The sequence below is a fragment of the Microcaecilia unicolor genome, chromosome 3 (genome assembly GCF_901765095.1).
Source record: "Microcaecilia unicolor chromosome 3, aMicUni1.1, whole genome shotgun sequence".
In the NCBI taxonomy this organism is placed as follows: Eukaryota; Metazoa; Chordata; class Amphibia; order Gymnophiona; family Siphonopidae; genus Microcaecilia; species Microcaecilia unicolor.
The window spans coordinates 189,566,128-189,590,146 of NC_044033.1; the positions used below are offsets into that span (position 1 = coordinate 189,566,128).

At 47.2% G+C, this 24,019-nt stretch overlaps 1 protein-coding gene across 1 annotated transcript; it reads left to right on the plus strand.

Moving 5' to 3' along the window:
* The first annotated feature begins 10,131 nt into the window (after window positions 1-10,131).
* ARF3 (ADP ribosylation factor 3) lies at window positions 10,132-15,037 on the plus strand. Its single transcript, XM_030196824.1, has 5 exons — window positions 10,132-10,232; window positions 11,076-11,323; window positions 11,498-11,608; window positions 12,011-12,135; window positions 13,182-15,037. Exons 2-5 carry the CDS (start codon window positions 11,176-11,178, stop codon window positions 13,341-13,343), a joined length of 546 nt encoding a protein of 181 aa, XP_030052684.1. The 5' UTR covers window positions 10,132-10,232; window positions 11,076-11,175; the 3' UTR covers window positions 13,344-15,037.
* Window positions 15,038-24,019: the final 8,982 nt, after the last annotated feature.

Here is a 24,019-nt window from a genome sequence, read left to right on the forward strand (position 1 = left end):
GCGCTGAACACCTGACGTAGAGAGACAGTCCCTGCTCTAGGGATCAATGCTTACTCTTATGCAGATGATTTCCTTCTAGTATTCCAAACAAGCACTTGTAATATCAATTTACAACCCCTCAAATAATGTCTGCATCTAGTAGCAAAATGGTTGAAGGAACATCATCTTGTCCTAAATCAAGAGAAGACAGTAACGTGCTGTTTCACAGGCAGATTATACCAGTTTCATCATTTAGATATCTTGGAATCATTATTGACTCAGCTTTATCTTTTTCTCCTCAGATTTAGTAATTTAGTCTGTTTTTTTTTTCTTTTCACAGAGGTTAAGATCTATTCGGTCCTTGCTCGACTTTGATTCTCTCGGTACCCTGATGTATGCCTGCGTACACTCTACATATGACTACTGCAATATTATATGTGCTGGTATTACTAAATCAAATCTGAAAAGGCTACAACCTTTGCAGAATACAGCAGCGCACCTCATTTGCAAAGCTGATCAGTACAATGATGCTTCACCACTTCTCCATCACCTGCATTGGCTACCAACTAATTATCAAATTAAATTTAAAGAACTGTATGTCCCACTAGAGCCAGACTGAAGTCCACCAGGGTGAGTGCCTTCTTTTTTTCTTGCACCTGCACTCTGGAATGCACTTCCACAACACCTTTGGCTGGACACCTCCTACTCTTCCTTTTGCAGAGCTTTGAAGACTTATTTAATTCAACTTGCTTTTGAGACTTAAATGCAGTTCCTATATTGGGGAACTACCACTATGATTCAGCCTCCTTGCATTGTATGTTAGGTCTGAAAAGATGAATTTTAGAATACTGTAGCAGTGGTGTGAGAACCTTGTGTGATTGTTCCATCTCATAATGGAATTCTTTTCTGATTTTATTGGATTTCATCAAATGTTAACCACTTTGATTTGCTGGCAAAGTAGGCAGTATATGAAATTAATTAAGCAATAAACTATATCCAGCTCTTCTGTAGAGACATTGAAGGGGATCTAGGTTAATCCATACTGTGATAATGCGTGAACCGAGTTGGGCAGAAGGCCCTCATAAATGTACAGCCAGACCAAGGGGAAGCAAAACAAAACTCTTATTAAACCAATCTGCAGCCTGTTATCCCACACGTACAGTGAACATGTATAGGCTCTTTTACTCCAGAGTCAACTGTGCAGGCTTGTAAACTACTTGCTTTAACCCCACAGTATGTACACATATACACCTTTCCTTGCCATGTTTTACCACACAGGTCTGCCTCCCACCAGACCTCAACAGTATCCTTATGTAGATTAAAAGTCAAACAGCCAACTTTTTATCAGCTTACTTACAAGCTATGGAGACCCACACTTCAGGGCAGCTTCTCACCTCCCTTAATTGTTCTGGCTCAGAGGGAATTTAACGCCCTCCTGGCCTGGGCCCCGTCCCTCTGGTTCAGGCTCAGCCTCAGCCGACTAGCACCACCTACTGCTAGGTGGCTGAACTGTATCAACAGTGAGAGAGTACTCTTTCCTATACCATCTACTCCCTCACACAGCCCTCCAGCAATTGTAAAAAATACTGCTGGATCCAGGTTAATCCAGCCCTGCTGGTGTCACATCTGTGGTCATGACCCCTCTCAGGCTTACCTTATTTCTGGCGGTCAGCTTCTAAGCTGGCTTCTGTCTGGTCTTTCTAAGTTAGCTCTGTTTCTGTGTGCTGGCTGCTTCCAGCATGGCTCTGATTGTTCCTCTGTGTGGCACCTGTGTATGCTGAGCCTCTCTATGCTTCAGTATGCTTTCTGCCTGCTTCTTGGTTTGTGCTCCCCTCGCCCTCTGGTGGCCAGACCTGGTGGCTGCATTGGATTGTCTGTGTACTGTTTCCCGGTCCAGACTTCAGCCCAGTCCAGTCCGGATCTTCCGGCCTGCCAGACTTGCTTGTCTTGTTTGAGCCTGCACAGCACCCGTAGCTGCCTGGTGATTGCTGCAGCTAAATCTCAGCTGCTGCTGGGCTTATTAGCCATTTGGAAACTCTCTGCTTTGCCTTTGCATCGTCTAAGGTCCTTGGTATGTTGGGGTGCTGGTGCACTTCTGCCTAGTCCAGTTTGTAGTCTGTAATTCTTGCCTGATTCTAATTTAGTCTTTGTGTAGCTTCTTGTTCTGTATTGCTTGTTTCCCAGTCTTATTTCTTGTTTATATATCTTTGTCTAGTTCTTAGTTGCCTGTGTTTCTTGTTCAGTGGCTGCCTTGTAGCTTTCAGTTCTGTCTCCTGTCTATCAGTGTTTGTTCCCGGTTTCAGTGGGTGCTTGCAGCTTTCAGTTCTGTCTCGTCTATCAGCGTTTTTCCCTGTTTCAGTGGCTGCTTGCAGCTTTCAGTTCTGTCTCTTGTCTGTCTGAGAGTCCTAGTCTAGTATTCTGCCCAGCCTCCCTGTGTATTTTAGATCCTGTGTGTATCCTGCTGGTTTCCAGTTCCTGCCCTGTCCAGTAAGTCCTGCCGGCCACCTGCACCCAGGGGCTCAACTCCTGAGGAACGATGGTCAAGTGCAGGTGAAGTCTAGTTGGCCCTGTCAGAGTTCCGCCTTATCCCTGTGTGGGGTGGTTTTGCCTGCCACTGCTGCTCCTCGGCAGTGGCCCAAGGGCTCACGATCCTAGTTCCTGCTTTTGAAAATGTGACAGCTGGAGGGAAGTACTGCTGGATCCAGATGTATTCAGCCCTTCAGGTGAGAAATACAGCTGGATCCAGGTGTATGCAGCCCTTGTGGTGAGAAATGCAGCTGGATCCAGGTGGCTCACACCCTCCTGCTGAGAATCTAGTCTAGGATGAGTGAGGTTTTCCTAGAATCTTTTCCAGATTTTTTTATGTTTTTCTTTTCCTTTTATATTGTAAACCACTTTAAGTAAGAAAGGTGATATATCAAGTATTTTAAACTATTAATTACTGCTGGATCCAGGTGTATCCAGCCCTTCAAGTGAGAAATATGGCAGGATCCAGGTGTATCTCTATCTCCTCCCTCCTTGGAACTCCAGTATCTTTCTCCTTCCTTCTACTCTCCCATGATTTCACCTTCTATGTCCTTCCTCTACCCCCCTCCACCCCTTGTCTACAGCATGTCCCTCCTGCCTTTCTCCCCATATGATATTCAGCCTGTCTCATTCTCCTTCCTCTACATTTTAAGCACGTTTTCCTTCCATGACCCCTTGGTGTGTAGCATATCTCTCCTTCCTATCATGTAAGCCTTTAACTGCAGAAAGTGCCTCCAACCCCCCCCCCCCCCCCCCCCATCATCATCATCATCATCATCATCTAAGGCATCTCTCGGTCCTCCTCTGCAGCACCTACCCCACATCTGTGGTTGCTCTTTCCTAACATTGTCCAATTTATTCCCTCTCTCTTTCTTGCTTCCCTTCAACCCCCCCCCCCCCCCCCACCACCACCGCAGCTTCCCCTCTCCCACCCTCCCAGTTCCTAATGATCATCACTCTTGTTCCTGTCAACTATGAGAATCACTGCATACTGTAAGCACTTGCAGCTGTCAAAACAAAGCACTCCAGTTCTTAACAGATCCCGGGGATCCCGCAGATCTGGCTTTTACACCATTCAGAGGCCAGGCCCAGGGAATCTTGCCCTCCCCCCCCCTTGGAGGCTGGGCCTGGGGAATCTTCCCCCCCCCCCCCTCGGCGACCCTGCTCATTATGGTAAAATTATGTATAATCATACCTGATAATTTTCTTTCCATTAATCATAGCTGATCAATCCATAGACTGGTGGGTTGTGTCCATCTACCAGCAGGTGGAGATAGAGAGCAAACTTTTGCCTCCCTATATGTGGTCATGTGCTGCCGGGAACTCCTCAGTATGTCGATATCAAAGCTCCATCCGCAGGACTCAGCACTTAGAGAATTACACCCACGAAGGGACACTCTGCCCAGCTCACCACCGCCGAAACGGGGGAGGGGAATTAACCCAGCTCATCCCCACACAAGTGGGGGAGGGGAATCCGTCCAGCTCATCCCCGCGGAGCGGGGGAGGGACACCACACCCGCCGATGCGGGGGGATCTGGCTTATCCTGCAACCGCAACCGCGGGAGGAGCTGACTGACCCTAACACCGCCGAAGCGGGAGGGGTACAAAGCTGCCCTACAGCCGCACGAAGCGGGAGGGAGTGCCGGCAGAATTTATGTCTCAATCCAGCCCCGTAAAACGGAGGGGAGAGGAATGCAGCAGCTCACTGTAACACAAACTCGTCTCAACTCTTGAAGAATCCAAGTGAAAGAACTTGAACACGAAGTCTTTCTGAAATAACTGAAGACTAAACTTGAACCTGAAATGCAACCAGAATAAAAACAGATATCTGGGAGGGGCTATGGATTGATCAGCTATGATTAATGGAAAGAAAATTATCAGGTATGATTATACATAATTTTACCTTCCATATCATCAAGCTGATCAATCCATAGACTGGTGGGATGTACCGAAGCAGTACTCACCCAGGGCGGGACATTGAAATCCCTGACCTCAACACTGAAGCTCCAAACCGGGCCTCCGCCCGTGCAGCCACAGTCAAACGGTAATGCTTGGAGAATGTATGAGCCGAAGCCCAAGTTGCCGCCTTGCATATCTCTTCCAAGGAGACGGATCCGGCCTCTGCCATCGAGGCCGCCTGAGCTCTCGTGGAGTGAGCCTTCAGCTGGATAGGCGGCACCTTCCCCGCGGCCACATAAGCCGCTGCAATGGCTTCCTTGACCCATCTTGCCACTGTAGGCTTAGCAGCCTGCAGACCCTTACGAGGACCTGCAAACAGGACAAACAGATGATCCGATTTCCGGAAATCATTGGTCACTTCCAAGTATCTGAAGATGACTCGTCTCACATCCAGATATTTAAGAGCAGAGTACTCCTCTGGGTAGTCCTCCCTACGAAAGGAAGGGAGACAGAGCTGCTGATTCACATGGAAGCGAGAAACAATCTTGGGCAGGAAGGAAGGCACTGTGCGAATAGTCACTCCTGCCTCAGTGAACTGCAGAAAAGGCTCTCGACATGAGAGCGCCTGGAGCTCGGAAACTCTTCTGGCTGAAGTGATAGCCACCAAAAAGACTGCTTTCAACGTCAGGTCTTTCAGAGATGCCCTCGACAAGGGTTCAAAAGGCGGCTTCTGCAATGCTCTTAGCACCAGGTTGAGATTCCACGCAGGCACCACTGAGTGCAGAGGAGGGCGCAGGTGATTAACTCCCTTGAGAAAGCGCACCACATCTGGCTGCGAAGCCAGGGAAGCACCCTTCAGGCGGCCCCTGAAGCAAGCCAGAGCCGCTACCTGGACTTTAAGGGAACTGAGCGACAGGCCTTTCTCCAGACCTTCTTGCAGGAACGCCAACACTGAAGAAATTGGAGCAGTGAAGGGAGAAAGTGAGCCTGCTTCACACCATGCTGCAAAGATACGCCAAACCCTGGCGTAAGCAGTAGAAGTAGAGCGTTTCCTCGCTCTCAGCATAGTGGCGATGACCTTGTCTGAGAAGCCCTTCTTCCTCAGACGCTGCCGCTCAATAGCCAGGCCGTAAGACCAAAGGGAGAGGGATCCTCCATCACCACGGGACCCTGATGTAACCGGCCCTGCTCCACTGACAGCCGCAGAGGATCGTCGACTGAGAGCCTGTTCAAGTCCGCATACCAGGGACGTCTGGGCCAATCCGGACCCACCAGGATTACCCTGCCGGGATGCTTTGCCACCCGGTCTAGCACCCTGCCCAACATGGGCCAGGGCGGGAACACATAGAGGAGCTCTTGTGTCGGCCACTGTTGGAGAAGAGCATCTACTCCCAGGGATCGAGGGTCCCGTCCTCTGCTGAAAAAGCGCGGCACTTGGCAATTGGCCGATGACGCCATCAGATCTAGGCTCGGCTGGCCCCAGCGCTTCGTGATGTCCAAGAACGCCTGAGCAGATAGTTGCCACTCTCCGGGCTCCAAGGTATGGCGACTGAGAAAGTCCGCCTTGACATTCATGACTCCGGCAATGTGGGCCGCTGAAAGCTGCTCCAGGTTCGCTTCCGCCCACTGGCAAAGACTCATAGCCTCCTTGGCTAGAGGGGCGCTCTTGGTACCTCCCTGGCGGTTGATATAGGCCACAGCCGTGGCATTGTCCGACAGGACCCGTACAGGCTACAACACCAGTACCGGGATGAACTCCAATAACACCAACCGAATGGCTCTGAGTTCCAGGAGGTTGATAGACCACTTGCCTCTGCAGGAGACTAGAGCCCCTGCGCTGTCCTTCCCAAGCAGTGGGCTCCCCAGCCCATCAAAGAGGCGTCTGTCGTGACGACAATCCACTCCGGGGTCACCAGAGGCAATCCTGCAGACAACTTGTCTGTCTGCGTCCACCAGCTCAGCGCCTTGCGCACTGCTGGGTCCACGGGAAGGCGCACAGCATAATCCTCCGACATCGGAGTCCAGCGCAGCAGCAGAGATAGCTGTAGTGGCCTCATATGAGCCCTGGCCCAGGGCACTACTTCCATCGTGGCCGTCATAGAGCCCAACAGCTGCACGTAGTCCCAAGCCCGAATAGGAGAGGCTACTAGGAACTAGTCCACCTGAGCCTGAAGCTTGACAATCCGATTGTCTGGCAGGAACACTCTGCCCACTTGGGTGTCGAATCGAACTCCCAGATACTCCAGGGACTGAGTCGGGCGCAGCTGGCTCTTCTTCCAGTTGATGATCCATCCCAGGGAGCCCACAAGAGCAACTACCCGGTCCATAGCTTTGCCGCACTCTGCATAAGAGGGGGCTCGGATCAACCAGTCGTCCAGATAAGGATGGACTTGTACTCCTTCCTTTAGCAGGAAGGCCGCTATGACCCCCATTACTTTGGAAAAGGTCCGCGGAGCAGTAGCCAACCCGAAAGGGAGGGCTCTGAACTGGAAGTGTCGTCTCAGGACTGTAAAACGCAGAAAGCGTTGGAGAGGAGGCCAGATGGGAATATGCAGGTACGCTTCCTTGATGTCCAAGGAAGCCAAGAACTCTCCTGCCTTAACTGCCGCTATAACAGAGCGGAGAGTCTCCATGCGAAAGTGCCTCACTTTCCAGGCCCGATTGACCCCTTTGAGGTCGAGGATAGGCCGGACAGAACCTCCTTTCTTTGGAACCACAAAGTAAATGGAGTAACGTCCCTTGCCAATCTGATTTTTTGGCACCGGAACGACCGCACCCAGGCGGATCAGGTTGTCCAAGGTCTGCTGCACTGCCACAGCTTGACCGGAGACTTGCAGGGAGAGAGTACAAACCCGTCTCTTAAGGGTTGGCAGAACTCTAGCTTGTAGCCGTCTCTGATGACTTCCAGCACCCACGCATCTGAAGTTATAGAGGTCCACTCGCCCAGAAACGAGGACAGCCGTCCTCCAATCTGCACTGGGACGTGGACCAAGGCCCCGTCATTGGGTACGAGACCCTGGGGGAGGACCGGAGGGAGCACCTCCGGGACGGCGGTCTCTGCGAAAGGAATGCTGCTTGGGGGAGAAATTCCTCTTGAAGGAAGAGGGGGCAGAGGAACCCGACTTGCCCGGGCGGTACCGACGGGCTTCCAGCAACCGTCCTCTGGAGGTACCGGGACGAGTACTAGCCCGAGCCCTGACCTCTGGTAATTTCTTGCCCTTAGACGTGCCGAGATCGGTCACGATTTTGTCCAGCTCGACCCCAAAGAGCAGCTTGCCTTTAAAAGGCAATCTAGCCAGGCGGGATTTAGAGGCGTGGTCAGCAGACCAATGTTTCAGCCAAAGCCACCGCCACGCAGAGACTGTCTGAGCCATGCCTTTAGCTGAGGCTCTCAAGACATCATACAGCAAGTCTGCCAAATAGGCTAAGCCCGATTCCAGGGCCGGCCAATCAGCCCTCAAGGAAAGATCCGAGGGGGAAGCCCGCTGCAACATAGTCAGGCACGCCCTGGCCACATAGGAGCCGCAAACTGAGGCCTGCAAACTTAAAGCAGCTGCCTCAAAGGACGACTTTAAGGCCGCCTCCAATCTTCTGTCTTGGGCGTCCTTTAAGGCCATGCCACCTTCCACCGGCAACGCCGTTTTCTTAGTCACCGCAGTGATTAAAGAATCCACGGTAGGCCACAGATAGGCCTCACGTTCACTCACAGCCAAAGGATAGAGGCGGGACATAGCACTAGCCACTTTAAGGCTCGTTTCCGAGACATCCCATTGAGCCGCAATTAAGGAGTGCATGGCATCATGCACGTGGAAGGATCTAGGCGGGCGCTTCGTCCCCAGCATAATGGCAGAGCCAACAGGGGCTGAGGGAGAGACGTCCTCCGGAGAGGAAATCTTCAAAGTGTCCATGGCCTGTAAAAACAGGTTGGGCAAATCCTCTGGGCTAAAAAGCCGCGCTGCAGAGGGGTCATCCGCTCCATCCGAGCGGGGATCTATCTCCTCCAAGGAATCCGCAAAGGACCGTTGGGAGACCTCAGACACGCTGCCCTCATCTACATCGGAGGAGACAAAGTCCTCCAAGGCCTGGAAATCAACCCGAGGGCGTTTACCTCTGGGAACCTCAACCTCTTTATCAGAAGAGGGAGCAGGGGCAGCGTTTTGCATGAGGAAAGCCTGATGCAGCAGCAAAACAAACTCGGGGGAGAAACCCCCCAGACTGTGCACTTCCGCAGCCTGGGCAACAGCCCTAGACGCACTCTCAACCGGCGCTCGCAATAGCGGGGGAGAGACATGCTGCGCATCCAAAATGGCGTCCGGCGCGAAACTCCGCGAAGGAGCCGCGCGGGAAGAACGGCGCTTAACTTTAGCCGCTTGTGCCGTCGCCCAAATTAAGGGCGTTCATGGCATTAATGTCTCCAACCTCAAGGGCGGCCCACGAAGAAGCCGTCCGAGCCGCGTGGCCGGCCAAGATGGCGGAGGCGAGGAGCGGGGGATGGGCGTTTATGGCGGGAAAAAACCGCCACGCCGGAGGAACGACCGGGACATTCATCGGCCACTAAACTGTCACCCATCAAGGGCGAATCAGGTTGTAAAACCCCCGCATCCCCTCTAGAAGCGCTCCAGCGATCCGGGGAGCGACCCTTTGCGCCCTCGCCCTCCGACGCCATATGCCACGAGGAGAAGAATCGGGGAACCCCCTGCCCGCTATAAAAAGGTAAAATTACCTGCTTGCCGCTCCGAGCTGTAACGAACTGGTGTCCCAGTGAGTAGCTGCAATGAACGTTTAAAGAAACGTCGAATTAAACGCCTTTAAAGACGTTTAAAATTTTTTTTTTTTTAAACGGAGCCAGCGGGAGGGGGGAGAAAAGGAGGGACCTGGCACCACCAGGTTTGCACTTGCTCAAAAGAGCCCTCAACCCCAGGCCTCAACAAAACCTAAGGATTAGGCTTGGAGGCCTAGCCAGAGCTGCTGCTGTGTGTGACCACCACCTGCTGAGATAGAGAACATACTGAGGAGTTCCCGGCAGCACATGACCACATATAGGGAGGCAAAAGTTTGCTCTCTATCTCCACCTGCTGGTAGATGGACACAACCCACCAGTCTATGGATTGATCAGCTTGATGATATGGAATTGCAATTATTGGCACTGATTGGCTTGTTTAAAAAGTTGCACACGTAATTTAGCCACACTGCCAAATTTGCACGTCCAACCTTAGTCGCCATATATATCTGGGGGGGGGGGGTGCAAATGGGTTAATTTTGCACATAATCTGACTGGAATAAACCTAACCCCCTATGCTCACATACACTGGAGATTCTCTCTAATCTCTCCGATTCACTGCTAATGGTAGCCGAACACACGTTGTTCATAAAGGGGGTCTTTTACTAAAGCTTAGCTTCAGTTATCTGCAGCAGGGCCCATTGGAATAACATGGGCCCTGCTGCAGATAACTCGAGCTAAGCTTTAGTAAAAGACCCCCGAAGTGTTATATACATACAACCTGTACCAATGGGCTTTCGGGATCGTGACAGAGCACCAGCAGCACATAGACAGCTGAGGCGAACGTGATTCAGAACCAGAAGATACGGGCGGGCGCCGGGCGCGCGCAGCTGCACGCTGTTACATTCAACAACGCCCGAGCTAACCCTCCTCCCACTCATTTCGCCCCTGCAGCTGAGCTGATGCCATGGAGACGGTGCGCAGCTCTCGCGAGAGTTTGTGGGCCAAGCTTTACCTGGCTGGGGCAGCCCGGGCCTCGCGAGAAATACGCGGCTACTTCCGGTGCGAGGAGGCGCGCGCGCGGAGCTAGCTAGCGGCCGCTGAGTAGGTGGGTGAGCGGGATGCGGTCGGGGAAATGAAGGGCTGCGGGGGTGGTGGTCAGCAGGAGTCCGTGGGGTGGATGAATATATGCCTACCGTGTGCGAGTATATGTATATATGCGTGGGGGCGGCTGAGTATGGATTTCTTCTTAGCTTGGGAAATGGTTGGACAGATGGGGGTTGAGGGAGGTATAAGATCTATTCTAGGCAGGCTCGTGAAGTGATTTGCCTTGTAAATTATGCATTTTTGAAATGCTTGTAATCTGAACGGATTATAATGTTTGGAGGAGCAGTTTCTGTTAGCTACGCTAGTTTCATTCAGTAGTTAGCTGCCTCCTGAAAATGGCTTGGAAGGGCTGCACTGGAGCCCCCCTCCTGGGGAGTATGAGTACAACCTCTGCACTATTTCATTTCCACGCAGCGTCTTGCACTCTGAGTCCCTGAATTCGCTCATAGCTGCTAATGGAAGCTGAGCTGTTGCCCTTTTTTTTTTTTTTTGCCATGTTTGTCATGGTGATGTAACTAGACCGGGCTGCACGGCAGGATTTGCTTCCTGGTAGTCTTGTGTTTCCTGAGGCAATACTGTATCTGCTTTCTTGTTGTGTATTTGTGACCTGGAATAGCCACTGTCAGAAACAGGATGCTGGGCTTCATAGACCTTGGTGTGACCCAGTATATTACATTGTGTTTTTATTGTAATATTAGCATTGGTGTGTAGTACTTGTTTGCAGATCATAGGCCACAAGGTGCTTGTTGCTTTCTTCTCTGTACATAAAATGGCCACAAAAGTGACAGACATAACTGCCTGAAGTAAGATGTAATTCTTAACTTGCATTCTGTTCTTTCTAAAGGGAACAAGGAAAACAGCAACGCACATCACAGCCAGGAGCTAGCTGAAAGTGCAGGCATATTGACCAGTATTCTCTGCTGTGCTGGAAGAGAGGATTTGCTATGGGGAACATCTTTGGGCATCTGTTGAAAAGCTTGATAGGGAAGAAGGAGATGAGGATTCTGATGGTGGGATTGGATGCTGCTGGCAAAACTACTATTTTATATAAACTAAAGCTGGGAGAGATTGTCACTACTATTCCTACCATAGGTATGCACACCTTTCTGACTGCATGATATTTTGATTTTGGATAGCGCAGAGACCACTTAGCTGTCAAGTGGATGTCACTTTTAGTAAATGGGGTCTTAGGGTTTTTTTTTCTTTTAAACAAATACCTTAAATCCAACAAATTTGCTTTACTAAATGATGCCATTTTTATTTCAGGATTCAATGTTGAAACAGTGGAATACAAGAATATCAGCTTTACTGTATGGGATGTGGGTGGCCAAGACAAGATCCGTCCACTGTGGAGGCATTACTTTCAGAACACTCAGGGTATGTGAGAATAACTGCCCCTCCTATTTTCTGAGGTATGGGATAATTGCCCGTTATTTTATGCTGAGGATATGTGAAGATGTTGGCCCATTAGATCACCCAGGTAATACAGGAGAGAATATTTAGAGTAGGGGTCCCCAAACTGGAACCTCAACCATTGAAACCTGTTGGGGTTCTTAGGATTTCCAATATGCATGAGATTTATTTGCTTATGCTGTCTCCACGGTATACAGATAGATTTCATGCATATTCTTTCTGAAAATCCTAAAAACTCAGCTGGGTTTGGTTCTCAACAAATTTGGGGATCCCTGGCTTAGAAATGCCTCTTATTATGGTTCTTTCCTTTCCTGCGCAAGAAATGCGGCAAGTTTCTCTGTTAACCTTTTGTCTCTTTTTCTTCAGGACTAATTTTTGTTGTTGACAGTAATGATAGAGAGCGAGTGAATGAAGCCCGGGAAGAGCTGATGAGAATGCTGGCTGAAGATGAGCTAAGAGATGCTGTTCTTCTGGTCTTTGCGAACAAGCAGGTGAGTCATGGTGTGCTGTCACCCGTGCTGATGCAGAGTCTCTCAGCACAGGGTCACTGCTGCTTTAGTAGCTTTTATTTAATACCTGGAAATCATTATATTCTGTAGTGGGGATGGAGAGTTTTCTAGAGTTCCATGTCACAAAAAGTACCTTCGTAACTGGTTTTGTTAACCTTAGAATTGAATCCATCAAGGAGACAGGCAAGAAGTTGAATGAATATAGAAATAAATCTAGATTTTACATTCATAGCATTGGTACACTTTCCCTGAGATAGTCTAGTAAATATTCATGGTACATCATGAGATGAAGCTAACGTTGCTGCTACCTGTGCTATACTGTACTCTTCAGTGGTGGGCAACATGAGTGAGTAAATCTTGCATGGTTGTAGTTCAGATTGTAATTGTTTGTGGTAAGCAGTTTGAAGAAGGGAACTTTGCACTGTTGCTAAACTTTTTATTGAGAGGGCACTGTGTAGGGGAAGCTTGCATTCCTGCTGTTCATGTTGACTGTGGCCTATAGTGAGGCAATGAGGTATGTGAAGGAAATTTATACTGCTGAAGTTCATGCTATGCTGTTTCTGTGATGGGGCAGTGTTTGTGTGTGTGTGAAGGAAACCTGAGCTGTACTGTTTGAGGTGGACAGTGAATGTGTGTGAGAAGGAATCTTGCACTGCTGTTGCCTGAGCTGTATGAATTCTGTGTTGGGGTAGTGTGTGTATATGTGAGAGTGGATTTGGTGGAGGGGGAGAAGGGTGGAAACCTGTGCTGTTCTTGCCTGTCTCTAGTTTGTGAATAATCAACTAAAGAACTGAATTTTAGTCTGGTTTCTTTTCTCATCACTATATTCCCCATTTTGCAGTTGAATAGAGCCTAACAGGTTCCATTTGTGTGGCTATATTACAAAACACAGTGAATTTTGCATTTGCTGTGTCAGGACAGGACTGAAAACATGCTCTTGAAATGGAAAAATGAGCTCTTAGCTGTTAAGACTAGGCATGGGATGTCCCAGCATGCATAATGCCTGCTATATTCTTTGTGCCTACTAGGATCTTCCAAATGCTATGAACGCTGCCGAGATCACAGACAAGTTGGGCCTGCATTCTCTACGCCACCGCAGTTGGTACATCCAAGCCACCTGTGCCACCAGTGGAGATGGTCTGTATGAGGGGCTGGACTGGTTGGCTAACCAGCTCAAGAACAAGAAATGAGTGGTGGCTGATGCACCTCTGTCTCCCTCCTTTGCCAGTGGAGCGGAGGGTGGAAGTGTGCCCAGCCAGTGTCCTGGCAAAGTCTGTCCCATCCATTCCAGCCTCAGATGAGTGCTCTGGTTATTTCTTCCCGCCTCAGTTTGTCTCTCCCCTCGTTTTGATTTGATGTTTTTTCCATTGGGTGCTGTGCTTCACATTGAACTCATTCTGGTTTTCTGGTGTTATACATCACTGCCTGGATGTAGATATAAGAAAAGTAAATGCATGAGATGTATTGGAAAGAACAGAAGTTGAGGGTGGTGAAAGGGCACTTCTGAGCTTTGTAGGCAGCTACTTCCCCTCCCCTCCCTGGGAACGGATGGGGAGGAGACTTCAGTGGTATCTGTTTATCATAGAGAGTTTTCTATCAGGGCATTGTGCAACAATCATTGATGTGCCTGCTCCTCACTAGGCAGGAAATATGGTACTGTGCTGGCTTATGCTGGACAGGGGATCAGCAGAGGGCATGGGCATTAACATGGTCTGTTACGTGAAGAATTCTGTAAAGCAGCTATGCTTCTGTGTGCTTATCATGTGAAAATCCTGGTTCAGGGGGGGTGGGGATGGAGAAGAGTGACAGCATTATGGGTCAGGGCAGGTGTGGTGAGATGCGGAACAAATATGTTCACTGCTAGTGTCAACCAATCTTGATTATGAATCTAATCACTGTGAGGCACAGGAAAGAAATAGAGGATTCTTAGGCAGCATTCTGTCGAAGGATGGATTGTAAGGTTAGGGGATTGAAGGCTGTTTCTCATTTGTGGGGGCTGGGCTCCCTCATACATGTGTACAAACCCTCTCCCCGATCTTAATTTAAGATTATTGAGGTAAGGTTTTGCTGTGCAGAGTAAATTACTAAGACAAATATCTCCAATGGTCACCTCAATTCACTTTACTGCACTAAGTGTTGTGCTCCTGGTGAGCACATTGTACCAGTGCTCCTTTCCCTGGCTCCTCTCTTCCTGTCTTTCACTTATTCCCCACCCCCTTCATTTGCACTCATGCTTCTCTCCAGCTCCTGCACTTGTGCTCCTCATCTTCTTGGGATGTCTGCCCCTTCCCAGGAGGGGAAACTGAACTAGACGCTGCCTAGCTTACACATTGCATGACAAGTTTCCTCATAAGATGTCCATCAAGTGTCTGGATAGCAGACTGCAGAAATATGGCTGGACCCTTGAGACATTTCATGTGCCTGATGCTTTGCCTTTGAATGGACTCCGTTCATGCTGCTGCACTTCCTTTGGCTGACACCCCTATGGTCGCTGTGCGTGGCAGAATGCTTCCCGTGGCTTGCTTTCTGTAGTGTTTTTGAAGTGGTGCCTCTGCAGCCATCCCTTCCTAATAGACAGGGACCATCATTTACTGCTTTTTTTTTTTCCATGAGTGGGTGAATATTTCTGCATATCAACTGTAAATAAGATTTACTTGTTTTTGGGTGGGGGAGGGGGGGTTCTTTTCCTTCCTATTCTGCTTGTGATGTAAGGTGGTAATTGTGGTTCTATGCTGAGGGTTTGGTTTCCTTGTTTGGCAGTGGGGAGGGGGGGTGGGAGATGGTTCTTTGTGGGCAGGGATAGGAAGGAATGTGGATCATGTGTTTTAAAATCTGGTTACTTGCTTTGCAAATATTGGAATACACTGTCCTGTAAACACTGACATTAAACATGTTTTATGTATATCTGTCCATGCCTCTTTCGTGCAGTCTGTGCCCAGAAACCTGTATGTGAGTCATGCTGGAGTGTACTTTGTTCTCAAAGAAAATGCTGTGCAAGACGGTGAGACAGGGATCATTGTAAGTGAGATTTGGTACGGGTGTGTGCCATTGGAAGAAACAAGGCTGTATCATGTTCACACTGGGTTTGGTCCCAGCCTGTGAGAATGGGGAAGGGCAGGGGGGAATGCCAGAGTCTGCAGCTCAGCATAGTGCAGTGGCATGCATTTAATGAGCCGCAGCTGATCTTATATGTTTACTATCCATCAAACTGACTGCGGAACAAGTGCCAGTTTAATTAGAAACAGATTAACAATATGGAGGCCTCCGTGTCTTTCGAGGAGTATAAATTAGAGTTGGAAAGATGTTTTAAAAGCCCCCTCCTTTTATTTGAAGGAATATTGGATGGAAAAGTAATCCTGTTAGCTGTAATCCATTGTCCCAGGCTCAGTCTGGGGGTGGGGAAGATGATTTCCTCTTTGAAAGCAAAGTTGGGACCATATTGTGAGTTCTGCTAGCCTTCGTTCCACACACTGCTCGGATACAAGAGAACTGGGGAGCCCCTGTCTTGCTTTGTGTGGGGGTGGAGATTACATGTCCCTAGACAGCAGCAGTACAATACGAACCATCTTTGTGACACTTGACTACATTTCCTGAGTTACCGCAGTACATGTCACATATACACAGTCTTGTCCTGTATGTGATCTGCACCATCCATGCTGACAGTGCTAGTTCAAAAGGAAGAATGCCCTCTACCACCCCAAAACCTCATGTGGGAGCAGAGGGTCAAATGGAAGAGAACCCCTAACACCTTACTGGGTCATGGGATCATATGGAGGATAGCCCATAATACTAGGGCTATTGTTTCCCACAATCTCGGGGGGGGGGGGGGGGACGACACAATACAGCTTGTAACAGGAAAGTTTCCAAATCCCACAGAATCACCACTGACCAAGTCAGGGCTGAAATATGGTAGCAATCTTGCAACAAATTCCAAACTTCCTTGCCACACTGGACGACAGAGGCAAAGAGCAACAGTGGTACCTTGAGCCTCAGGCAGCAGAAAAGATGATGTAGCCTAACTGCTGCTGTGCAACTCAAAACTAGAGGTGTGCACAGGGACATAATCTGGCCTCACCACATCCCTACATTTTCTCCATTCCCTATCATATTACTTCCGTACCTTCACCATCATTAGTTTTCGTTCACATTCCTGTACTCAACCCACATTTGAGTGATCTTGTAAATTCAAGAAAAGTGCGTTCTTAACACTTTTTGTTAAACAAGTAAGTAATACCGGTAAGTAAGCTGTTTTCTTAAATATCAAAGTTCACAATGTTCTTGCTGTTCCACTGAGTTAACGCTAGAGGAACTTAATGTTTGGGATCTTTCCAAAGAATGATATATATTTATATACAATGATATTATGATTTTTCTCCTGTCAATTCATTCGATGATGGTATAGGGGATATAACTGTTTGCTTTCAAAAGATGGAACAATGGGCAACCCACTACAAATTAAAATTGAATACTGGTAAGACCAAGATTCTTTGGCTTACACCCCCTTCGAGAGATCCCACTATTAAAACATTAAGTACTATGGGTAAGCCGTTTGTTTTAGAAACTACCTTGAGGGTTTTCGGAATATTATTAGACTATAATCTGTCTATAAGTCGTTGGTGAGGCCCCACCTAGAGTACTGTGTTCAGTTTTGGAGGCCATACCTTGCGAAGGATGTAAAAATAATTGAAGCGGTGCAAAGAAAAGCTACGAGAATGGTAAGGAATTTGCGTTACAAGACGTATGAGCAGAGACTTGATGACCTGAACATGTATACTCTGGAAGAAAGGAGAAACAGGGGTAATATGATACAGACGTTCAAATATTTGAAAAGTATTTAATCCGCAAATGAACCTTTTCCGGAGGTGCAAAGGCGGTAGAACGAGAGGACATGAAATGAGATTGAAAGGGGGCAGACTCAAGAAAAATGTCAGGAAGTATTTTTTCACGGAGAGAGTAGTGGATGCTTGGAATGCCCTCCCGCGGGAGGTGGTGGAAATGAAAACAGTAACAGAATTCAAACACGCGTGGGATAAACATAAAGGAATCCTGTTCAGAAGGAATGGATCCTAAGGAGCTTAGCCGAGATTGGGTGGCAGAGCTGGTGGCGGGAGGCGGGGATAGTGCTGGGCAGACTTATACGGTCTGTGCCAGGGCTGGTGGTTGGGAGGCGGGGATAGTGCTGGGCAGACTTACACGGTCTGTGCCCTGAAAAGGACAGGTACAAATCAAGGTAAGGTATACTCAAAACGTAGCACATATGAATTTATCTTGTAGAGCAGACTGGATGGACCATGCAGGTCTTTTTCTGCCGTCATTTCATTTACTATGACGGATCAAATTAAACAACTGATTGGGAAAGTGTTTATGAAACAGACAACTGCAGCGTATGGAAAAACTATTGGATCAGGAATGTTTTCAATTAGTGTTACAAGTGTTGGTGTCATCCCAGCTTGATTATTGTAATTCATTGTATGTAAGCTGTTTGAAGACACTCTGAGGCATTTGCAGGTTTTACAGAATACTGCAGCAGAATTGATATATGGTAAGCATAGATCAGATTGGGAAACACCATTGTTGAGAAGTCTTCATTGGCTCCCAATAGAAACTCATTGTCAGTTTAAACTTTGTGCATTAGTACATAAGGTGATGTATGGACAATCTTTGGGGTACATGATTAGCCTATTAGCAGTTAGGTCTACTGACCGCTCTTTGCGATTGAAAGTCCTTTGTATGTTGCAATACCCTACTCTTAAGAGAGTGAAATTTAAATCTATTCACTCAATGGGTTTTGTTTCTCGAGTGGCCCAATGTTGGAATATGCTCCCATCAGAAATTCAGATTGACTTTATCTGAAATTTTGTAAATTATTGAAAGCACATTTATTTCAAAAATATTTGATATTTTTTAATTTTTTATGCGTTTATATATATTTTTAAATGATTTCATTTCCTAGTGATGGCCTGGTATTCTTGTTTCTAATCCACACTGATCCAAAAATGGTTTGTAGCGGAATATAAATTTAATTGTAATTGTACAGCAACAGAATCTGGTCCCCGGAAATTTGGATTCATCCTTGGCATAAATCTTTTCTCACCAATAGTGTGGATTCCCGTGATCCCCATCCCCTTGCATATCTCTAGTTCAAACCGTCAGCAAAGAGGGAAGTATGTCACCACCACTCTTTTTTTTTTTCCCCGCCTCCTGCCCAGCAGGTGTGGGAGAGTGGAAGGGATAAAGAGATAAGACGCTGATGATTGGTCTGTTTTTAGGGGGTTGTGAATAAGCAGCTTTGAAAACAGTGTGGTTTTTGAATAGGAGATTGTGGAAGAGGAACTAGGGATTAAAAGTTTGGAATAGGGGTCTTGAAATATGCTGGAGGTTGAAAGAGGGTATGAGGAAGTGAAAGGATATTGGGAATGCATGAAAAAGGCTGCCTAAAAATCAGTTGGGTGTGTGTGTGTGTGAAAGAGAGGCTAAGAGAAGAATGTGTGTATGTATACATGTGTATAACTGGAAGGGCTTTGTTATAACAGGTCACCTAGGTTGAGAGGACAAGAAGTTTCTATCTTATAAAAGGCGCATAAGTCCCTATGTGTGTTTATAAAACATTAGGTGTACACAGAAACTGCAACTAAATTGTATGCACGTACATTTTTACTGTTTGGTTGTGGGAGGAGCCAGCATTCGTAGTGCACTGGTCCCCCTGACATGCCAGGACACCATCCGGGCACCCTAGGGGGCACTGCTGCGGACTTCATAAATTGCTCCCAGTTACATAGCTCCCTTACCTTTACATAAGTATTGCCATACTGGGAAAAACCAAAGGTCCATCAAGCCCAGCATCCTTTTTCCAACAGTGGCCAATCCAGGTCACAAATACATGGCAAGATCCCAAAAAAGTACAAAACATTCTCTACTGCTTATCCCAGAAATAGTGGATTTTCCCCAGGTCTATGGAATTTTTCTTTAGGAAGCCATCCAAACCTTTTTTTATACTCCGCTAAGCTAACTGCCTTTACCACATTCTCTGGCAACGAATTCCAGAGTTTAATATTGAGTGTGAAGAAATGTTTTCTCCAATTCGTTTTAAATTTACTACATTGTAGCTTCATCGCATGCCCCCTAGTCCTAGTATTTTTGGAAAGCGTAAACAGACGCTTCACATCTACCCGTTCCACTCCACTCATTTTATTGACCTCTATCATATCTTCCCTCAGCCGCCTTTTCTCCAAGCTGAAGAGCCCTAGCCGCTTTAGCCTTTCCTCATAGGGAAGTCATCCCACCCTTTATCATTTTTGTTGCCCTCCTCTGCACCTTTTCTAATTCGACTATATCTTTTTTGAGATACAGCGACCAGAATTGAACACAGTATTCGAGGTGCGGTCGCACCATGGTATGATACAAAGGCATTATAACATCCGCATTTTTGTTTTCCATTCCTTTCCTAATAATACCTAACATTCTGTTTGCTTTCTTAGCCGCAGCAGCACACTGAGCAGAAGGTTTCAATGTATCATCAACGACGACACCTAGATCCCTTTCTTGGTCTGTGACTCCTAACGTGGAACCTTGCATGACGTAGATAGGAGCAGTGATCTTCGTTTATCTTTCCCACACTACCTATTACTGCTAAAGAGCAGCCTCGAGATTCAGAAACCAAGCCCAGAGCTTTCACGTGGCAGCACAGAGTCACCAGACTAGTTCTGTTCTTCAACGTAAGTGAAATGAAGGGAGCCTTTAAGTGTAGTGTTTCTCATCCCACATCAGGATACTAAGGAGCGAGGCTCCATGAATATGCCTGAGATTTGCTTGCACAAGTGGTCTGAAAATGTTGAGTGCAGCCGGGTGAGCAGATTGCTTACTTTACGCCTGCTGCCTTCACTATTTGATATTGACTTTGAAATCGCAATTGACAGCATGCACATTGAATTGGAGTAATATTTAATGTGGGCTAATTAGTGATGTTGCATTAAATTTGGCTGCTCCCCGTAACTCAGGGAAATGAAGTTGCCAAAACTAGCGATGTGCTGCGGGGGCTGGTGGTTGGGAGGCGGGGATAGTGCTGGTCAGACTTATATGGTCTGTGCCAGAGCCGGTGGTGGGAGGCGGGACTGGTGGTTGGGAGGCAGGGATAGTGCTGGGCAGACTTATACGATCTGTGCCAGAGCTGGTGGTGGGAGGCGGGGATAGTGCTGGGCAGACTTATACGGTCTGTGCCAGAGCCGGTGGTTGGGAGGCAGGGCTGGTGGTTGGGAGGCGGGGATAGTGCTGGGCAGACTTATACGGTCTGTGCCAGAGCCGGTGGTTGGGAGGTGGGGCTGGTGGTTGGGAGGCGGGGATAGTGCTGGGCAGACTTATACGGTCTGTGCCCTGAAGAGCACAGGTACAAATCAAAGTAGGGTATACACAAAAAGTAGCACATATGAGTTGTCTTGTTGGGCAGACTGGATGGACTGTGCAGGTCTTTTTCTGCCGTCATCTACTATGTAGCTATAATTCAGGTTCCTCTTTCCCACATGCATCACTTTGCACTTGCTCACATTAAATGTCTTCTGCCATTTAGACGCCCAGTCTCGTAAGGTCCTCTTGTAATTTTTCACAATCCTCCCGCGATTTAACGACTTTGAATAACTTTGTGTCATCAGCAAATTTAATTACTTCACTAGTTACTCCCATCTCTAGGTCATTTATAAATATGTTAAAAAGCAACGGTCCCAGCACAGACCCCTGGGGAACCCCACTAATTACACTTCTCCATTGAGAATACTGACCATTTAACCCTACTCTCTGTTTTCTAGCTTTTAACCAGTTTTTAATCCACAATAGAACACTACCTCCTATCCCATGACTTTCCAATTTCCTCTGGAGTCTTTCATGAGGTACTTTGTCAAATGCCTTCTGAAAATCCAGATACACAGTCAACCGGCTCACCTTTATCCACATGTTTGTTCACCTCTTCAAAGAAATGTAGGTGAGGCAAGATTTCCCTTCACTAAATCCATGTTGACTTTCTCTCATTAATTCATGCTTTTGAATATGCTCTGTAATTTTGTTCTTTATAATAGTCTCTACCATTTTGCCCGACACCGACGTCAGACTCACCGGTTTTCCCGGATCGCCTCTGGAACCTTTTTAAAAAATCGGCATTACATTGGCCACCCTCCAATCTTCCAGTACCATGCTTGATTTCAAGGATATATTACATATTACTAACTATCTCCGCAAGTTCATTTTTCAGAGTACTGAATACTGGGATGAATACCATCTGTACCAGGAGATTTGCTACTCTTCAGTTTGTAGAACTGCCCCATTACATCCTCCAGGTTTACAGAGAATTCATTAAGTTTCTCCGACTCGTCAGCTTTGAATACCATTTCTGGCACCGGTATCCCACCCAAATCTTCCTCAGTGAAGACCGAAGCAAAGAATTTATTTAATCTCTCCACTATGGCTTTGTCTTCCCTGATGGCCCCTTTTACTCCTCGGTCATCTAGTGGTCCAACCGATTCTTTTGCCAGCTTCCTGCTTTTAATATACCTAAAAATTTTTTTACTAGTTTTGGCCTCCAACGCAATCTTTTTTTTCGAAGTCCCTCTTAGCCTTCCTTATCAACGCTTTGCATTTGGCTTGACATTCCTTATGCTGTCCTTATTATTTTGTCGGTTCCTTCTACCATTTTCTGAATGATTTTCTTTTAGCTCTAATAGCTTCCTTCACCTCACTTTTTAACCATGCCAGCTGTCATTTGGTCTTCCGTCCTCCTTTTTTAATATGTGGAATATATTTGGCCTGGGCTTCCAGGATGGTGTTTTTGAACAGCATCCACGCCTGATGTAAATTTTTGACCCTCTCAGCCGCTCCTCGTAAGTTTTTTTTTTTTTTTTTTTTTTTTTTTTTTCCACCGTTCTCATTTTATCATAGTCTCCTTTTTTAAAGTTAAATGCTAACATATTTGATTTCCTATGTATACTTCAAAGCTAATATCAAATCCGATCATATTATGATCACTGTTATCAAGCGGCCCCAGCACCATTACCTCCCGCACCAGATCATGCGCTCCACTAAGGACTAGGTCTAGAATTTTTCCTTATCTTCATCGGCTCCTGTACCAGCTGCTCCATAAAGCAGTCCTTGATTTCATCAAGGAATTTTACCTCCCTAGCATGCCCCAATGTTACATTTACCCAGTCAATATCGGGGTAATTGAAATCATCCATTATTATTGTGTTTCCCAGTTTGTGTCCCTAATTTCCTTTAACATTTCTGCATCCATCTGTTCATCCTGCCCAACCGGATGGTAGTACACTCCTATCACTATCCTTTTCCCCTTTACACATGGAATTTCAATCCATAGTGATTCCAAGAAGTGTTTTGTTTCCTGCAGAATTTTCAGTTATTCAATTCAAGGCTCTCATTAATATATAATGCTACCCCTTCACCATTTTGATCCACCCTATCACTACGAAATAATTTGTACCCTGATATGACAGTGTCCCACTGGTTATCCTTCTTCCACCAGGTCTCAGAGATGCCTATTATATCTAATTTTTCATTTAGTGCAGTATATTCTAACTCTCCCATCTTATTTCTTAGGCTCCTGGCATTCACATATAGACATTTCAAACTGTTGTTCCTATTTACATCATGCTCAGTACTTGACAGTATTAATTTGCAATCTTTTGTCTGATTTTTATTTTTATTTATGAACACCTGATCTACAATGGTCTCTTTTGCAACCTCACTATCAGGATACCCTTTCTTCCCTGTTTTGGTAACATCTTTGAAAAATACCTTATCCCAAACCATGCGATTTTGAGGGACCGTCGGCCTTCCCCCAGTTTCTAGTTTAAAAGCTGCTTTATCTCCTTTTTAAATGCTGATGTCAGCAGCCTGGTCCCACCCTGGTTAAGGTGGAGCCCATCCTTTCGGAATAGGCTCCCCCTTCCCCAGAATGTTGCCCAGTTCCTAACAAATCTAAAACCCTCCTCCCTGCACCATTGTCTCATCCACGCATTAAGACTCCGGAGCTCTGCCTGTCTCTTGGGCCCTGCGCATGGAACGGGTAGCATTTCAGAAAATGCTACCCTAGAGGTTCTGGATTTGAGCTTTCTACCTAAGAGTCTAAATTTGGCTTCCAGAACCTCTCTCCCACATTTTCCTATGTACCAAGACAGCCGGCTCCTCCCCAGCACTATCTAAAATCCTATCTAGGTGACGCGTGAGGTCCGCCACCTTTGCACCAGGCAGGCAAGTCACCAGGCGATCCTTACATCCACCAGCCACCCAGCTATCTGTTTGCCTAACGATCGAATCACCGACTACAACAGCTGTCCTAACCCTTCCCTCCTGGGCAGCACTTGGAGACATATCCTCGGTGCGAGAGGATAGTACGTCCCCTGGTGGGCAGGTCCTGGCTACAGAAGTACTTCATACTTCACCAGGGTGATGCTCTCCTTCTAGGAGACCTCCCTCCTCCTCACCTCTTGTGCTGATCCCCCCCCCCCCCTAAAACCCACTACCCACAACTGTACACCACTACCATAGCCCTTTTGGGTGAAGGAGGGCACCTAGATGTGGGTTTTGGAGGGCTCACATTTACCACCACAAGTGTAACGGGGGGAATGGGCCTGGATCCACCTGCCTGAAGTGCACTGCACCCACTAAAACTGCTCCAGGGACCTGCATACTGCTGTGATGGACCTGAGTATGACATTTGAGGCTGGCACAAAATATTTTTAAAGATTTTTTTTTGAGGGTGGGAGGGGTGTAGTGACCACTGGGGGAGTGTTATACATGTTTGATCAATGAGTACATTTGTCTGAATTTTAAACTTTAATATCAATATTTTTCCAAATTTCATAATATA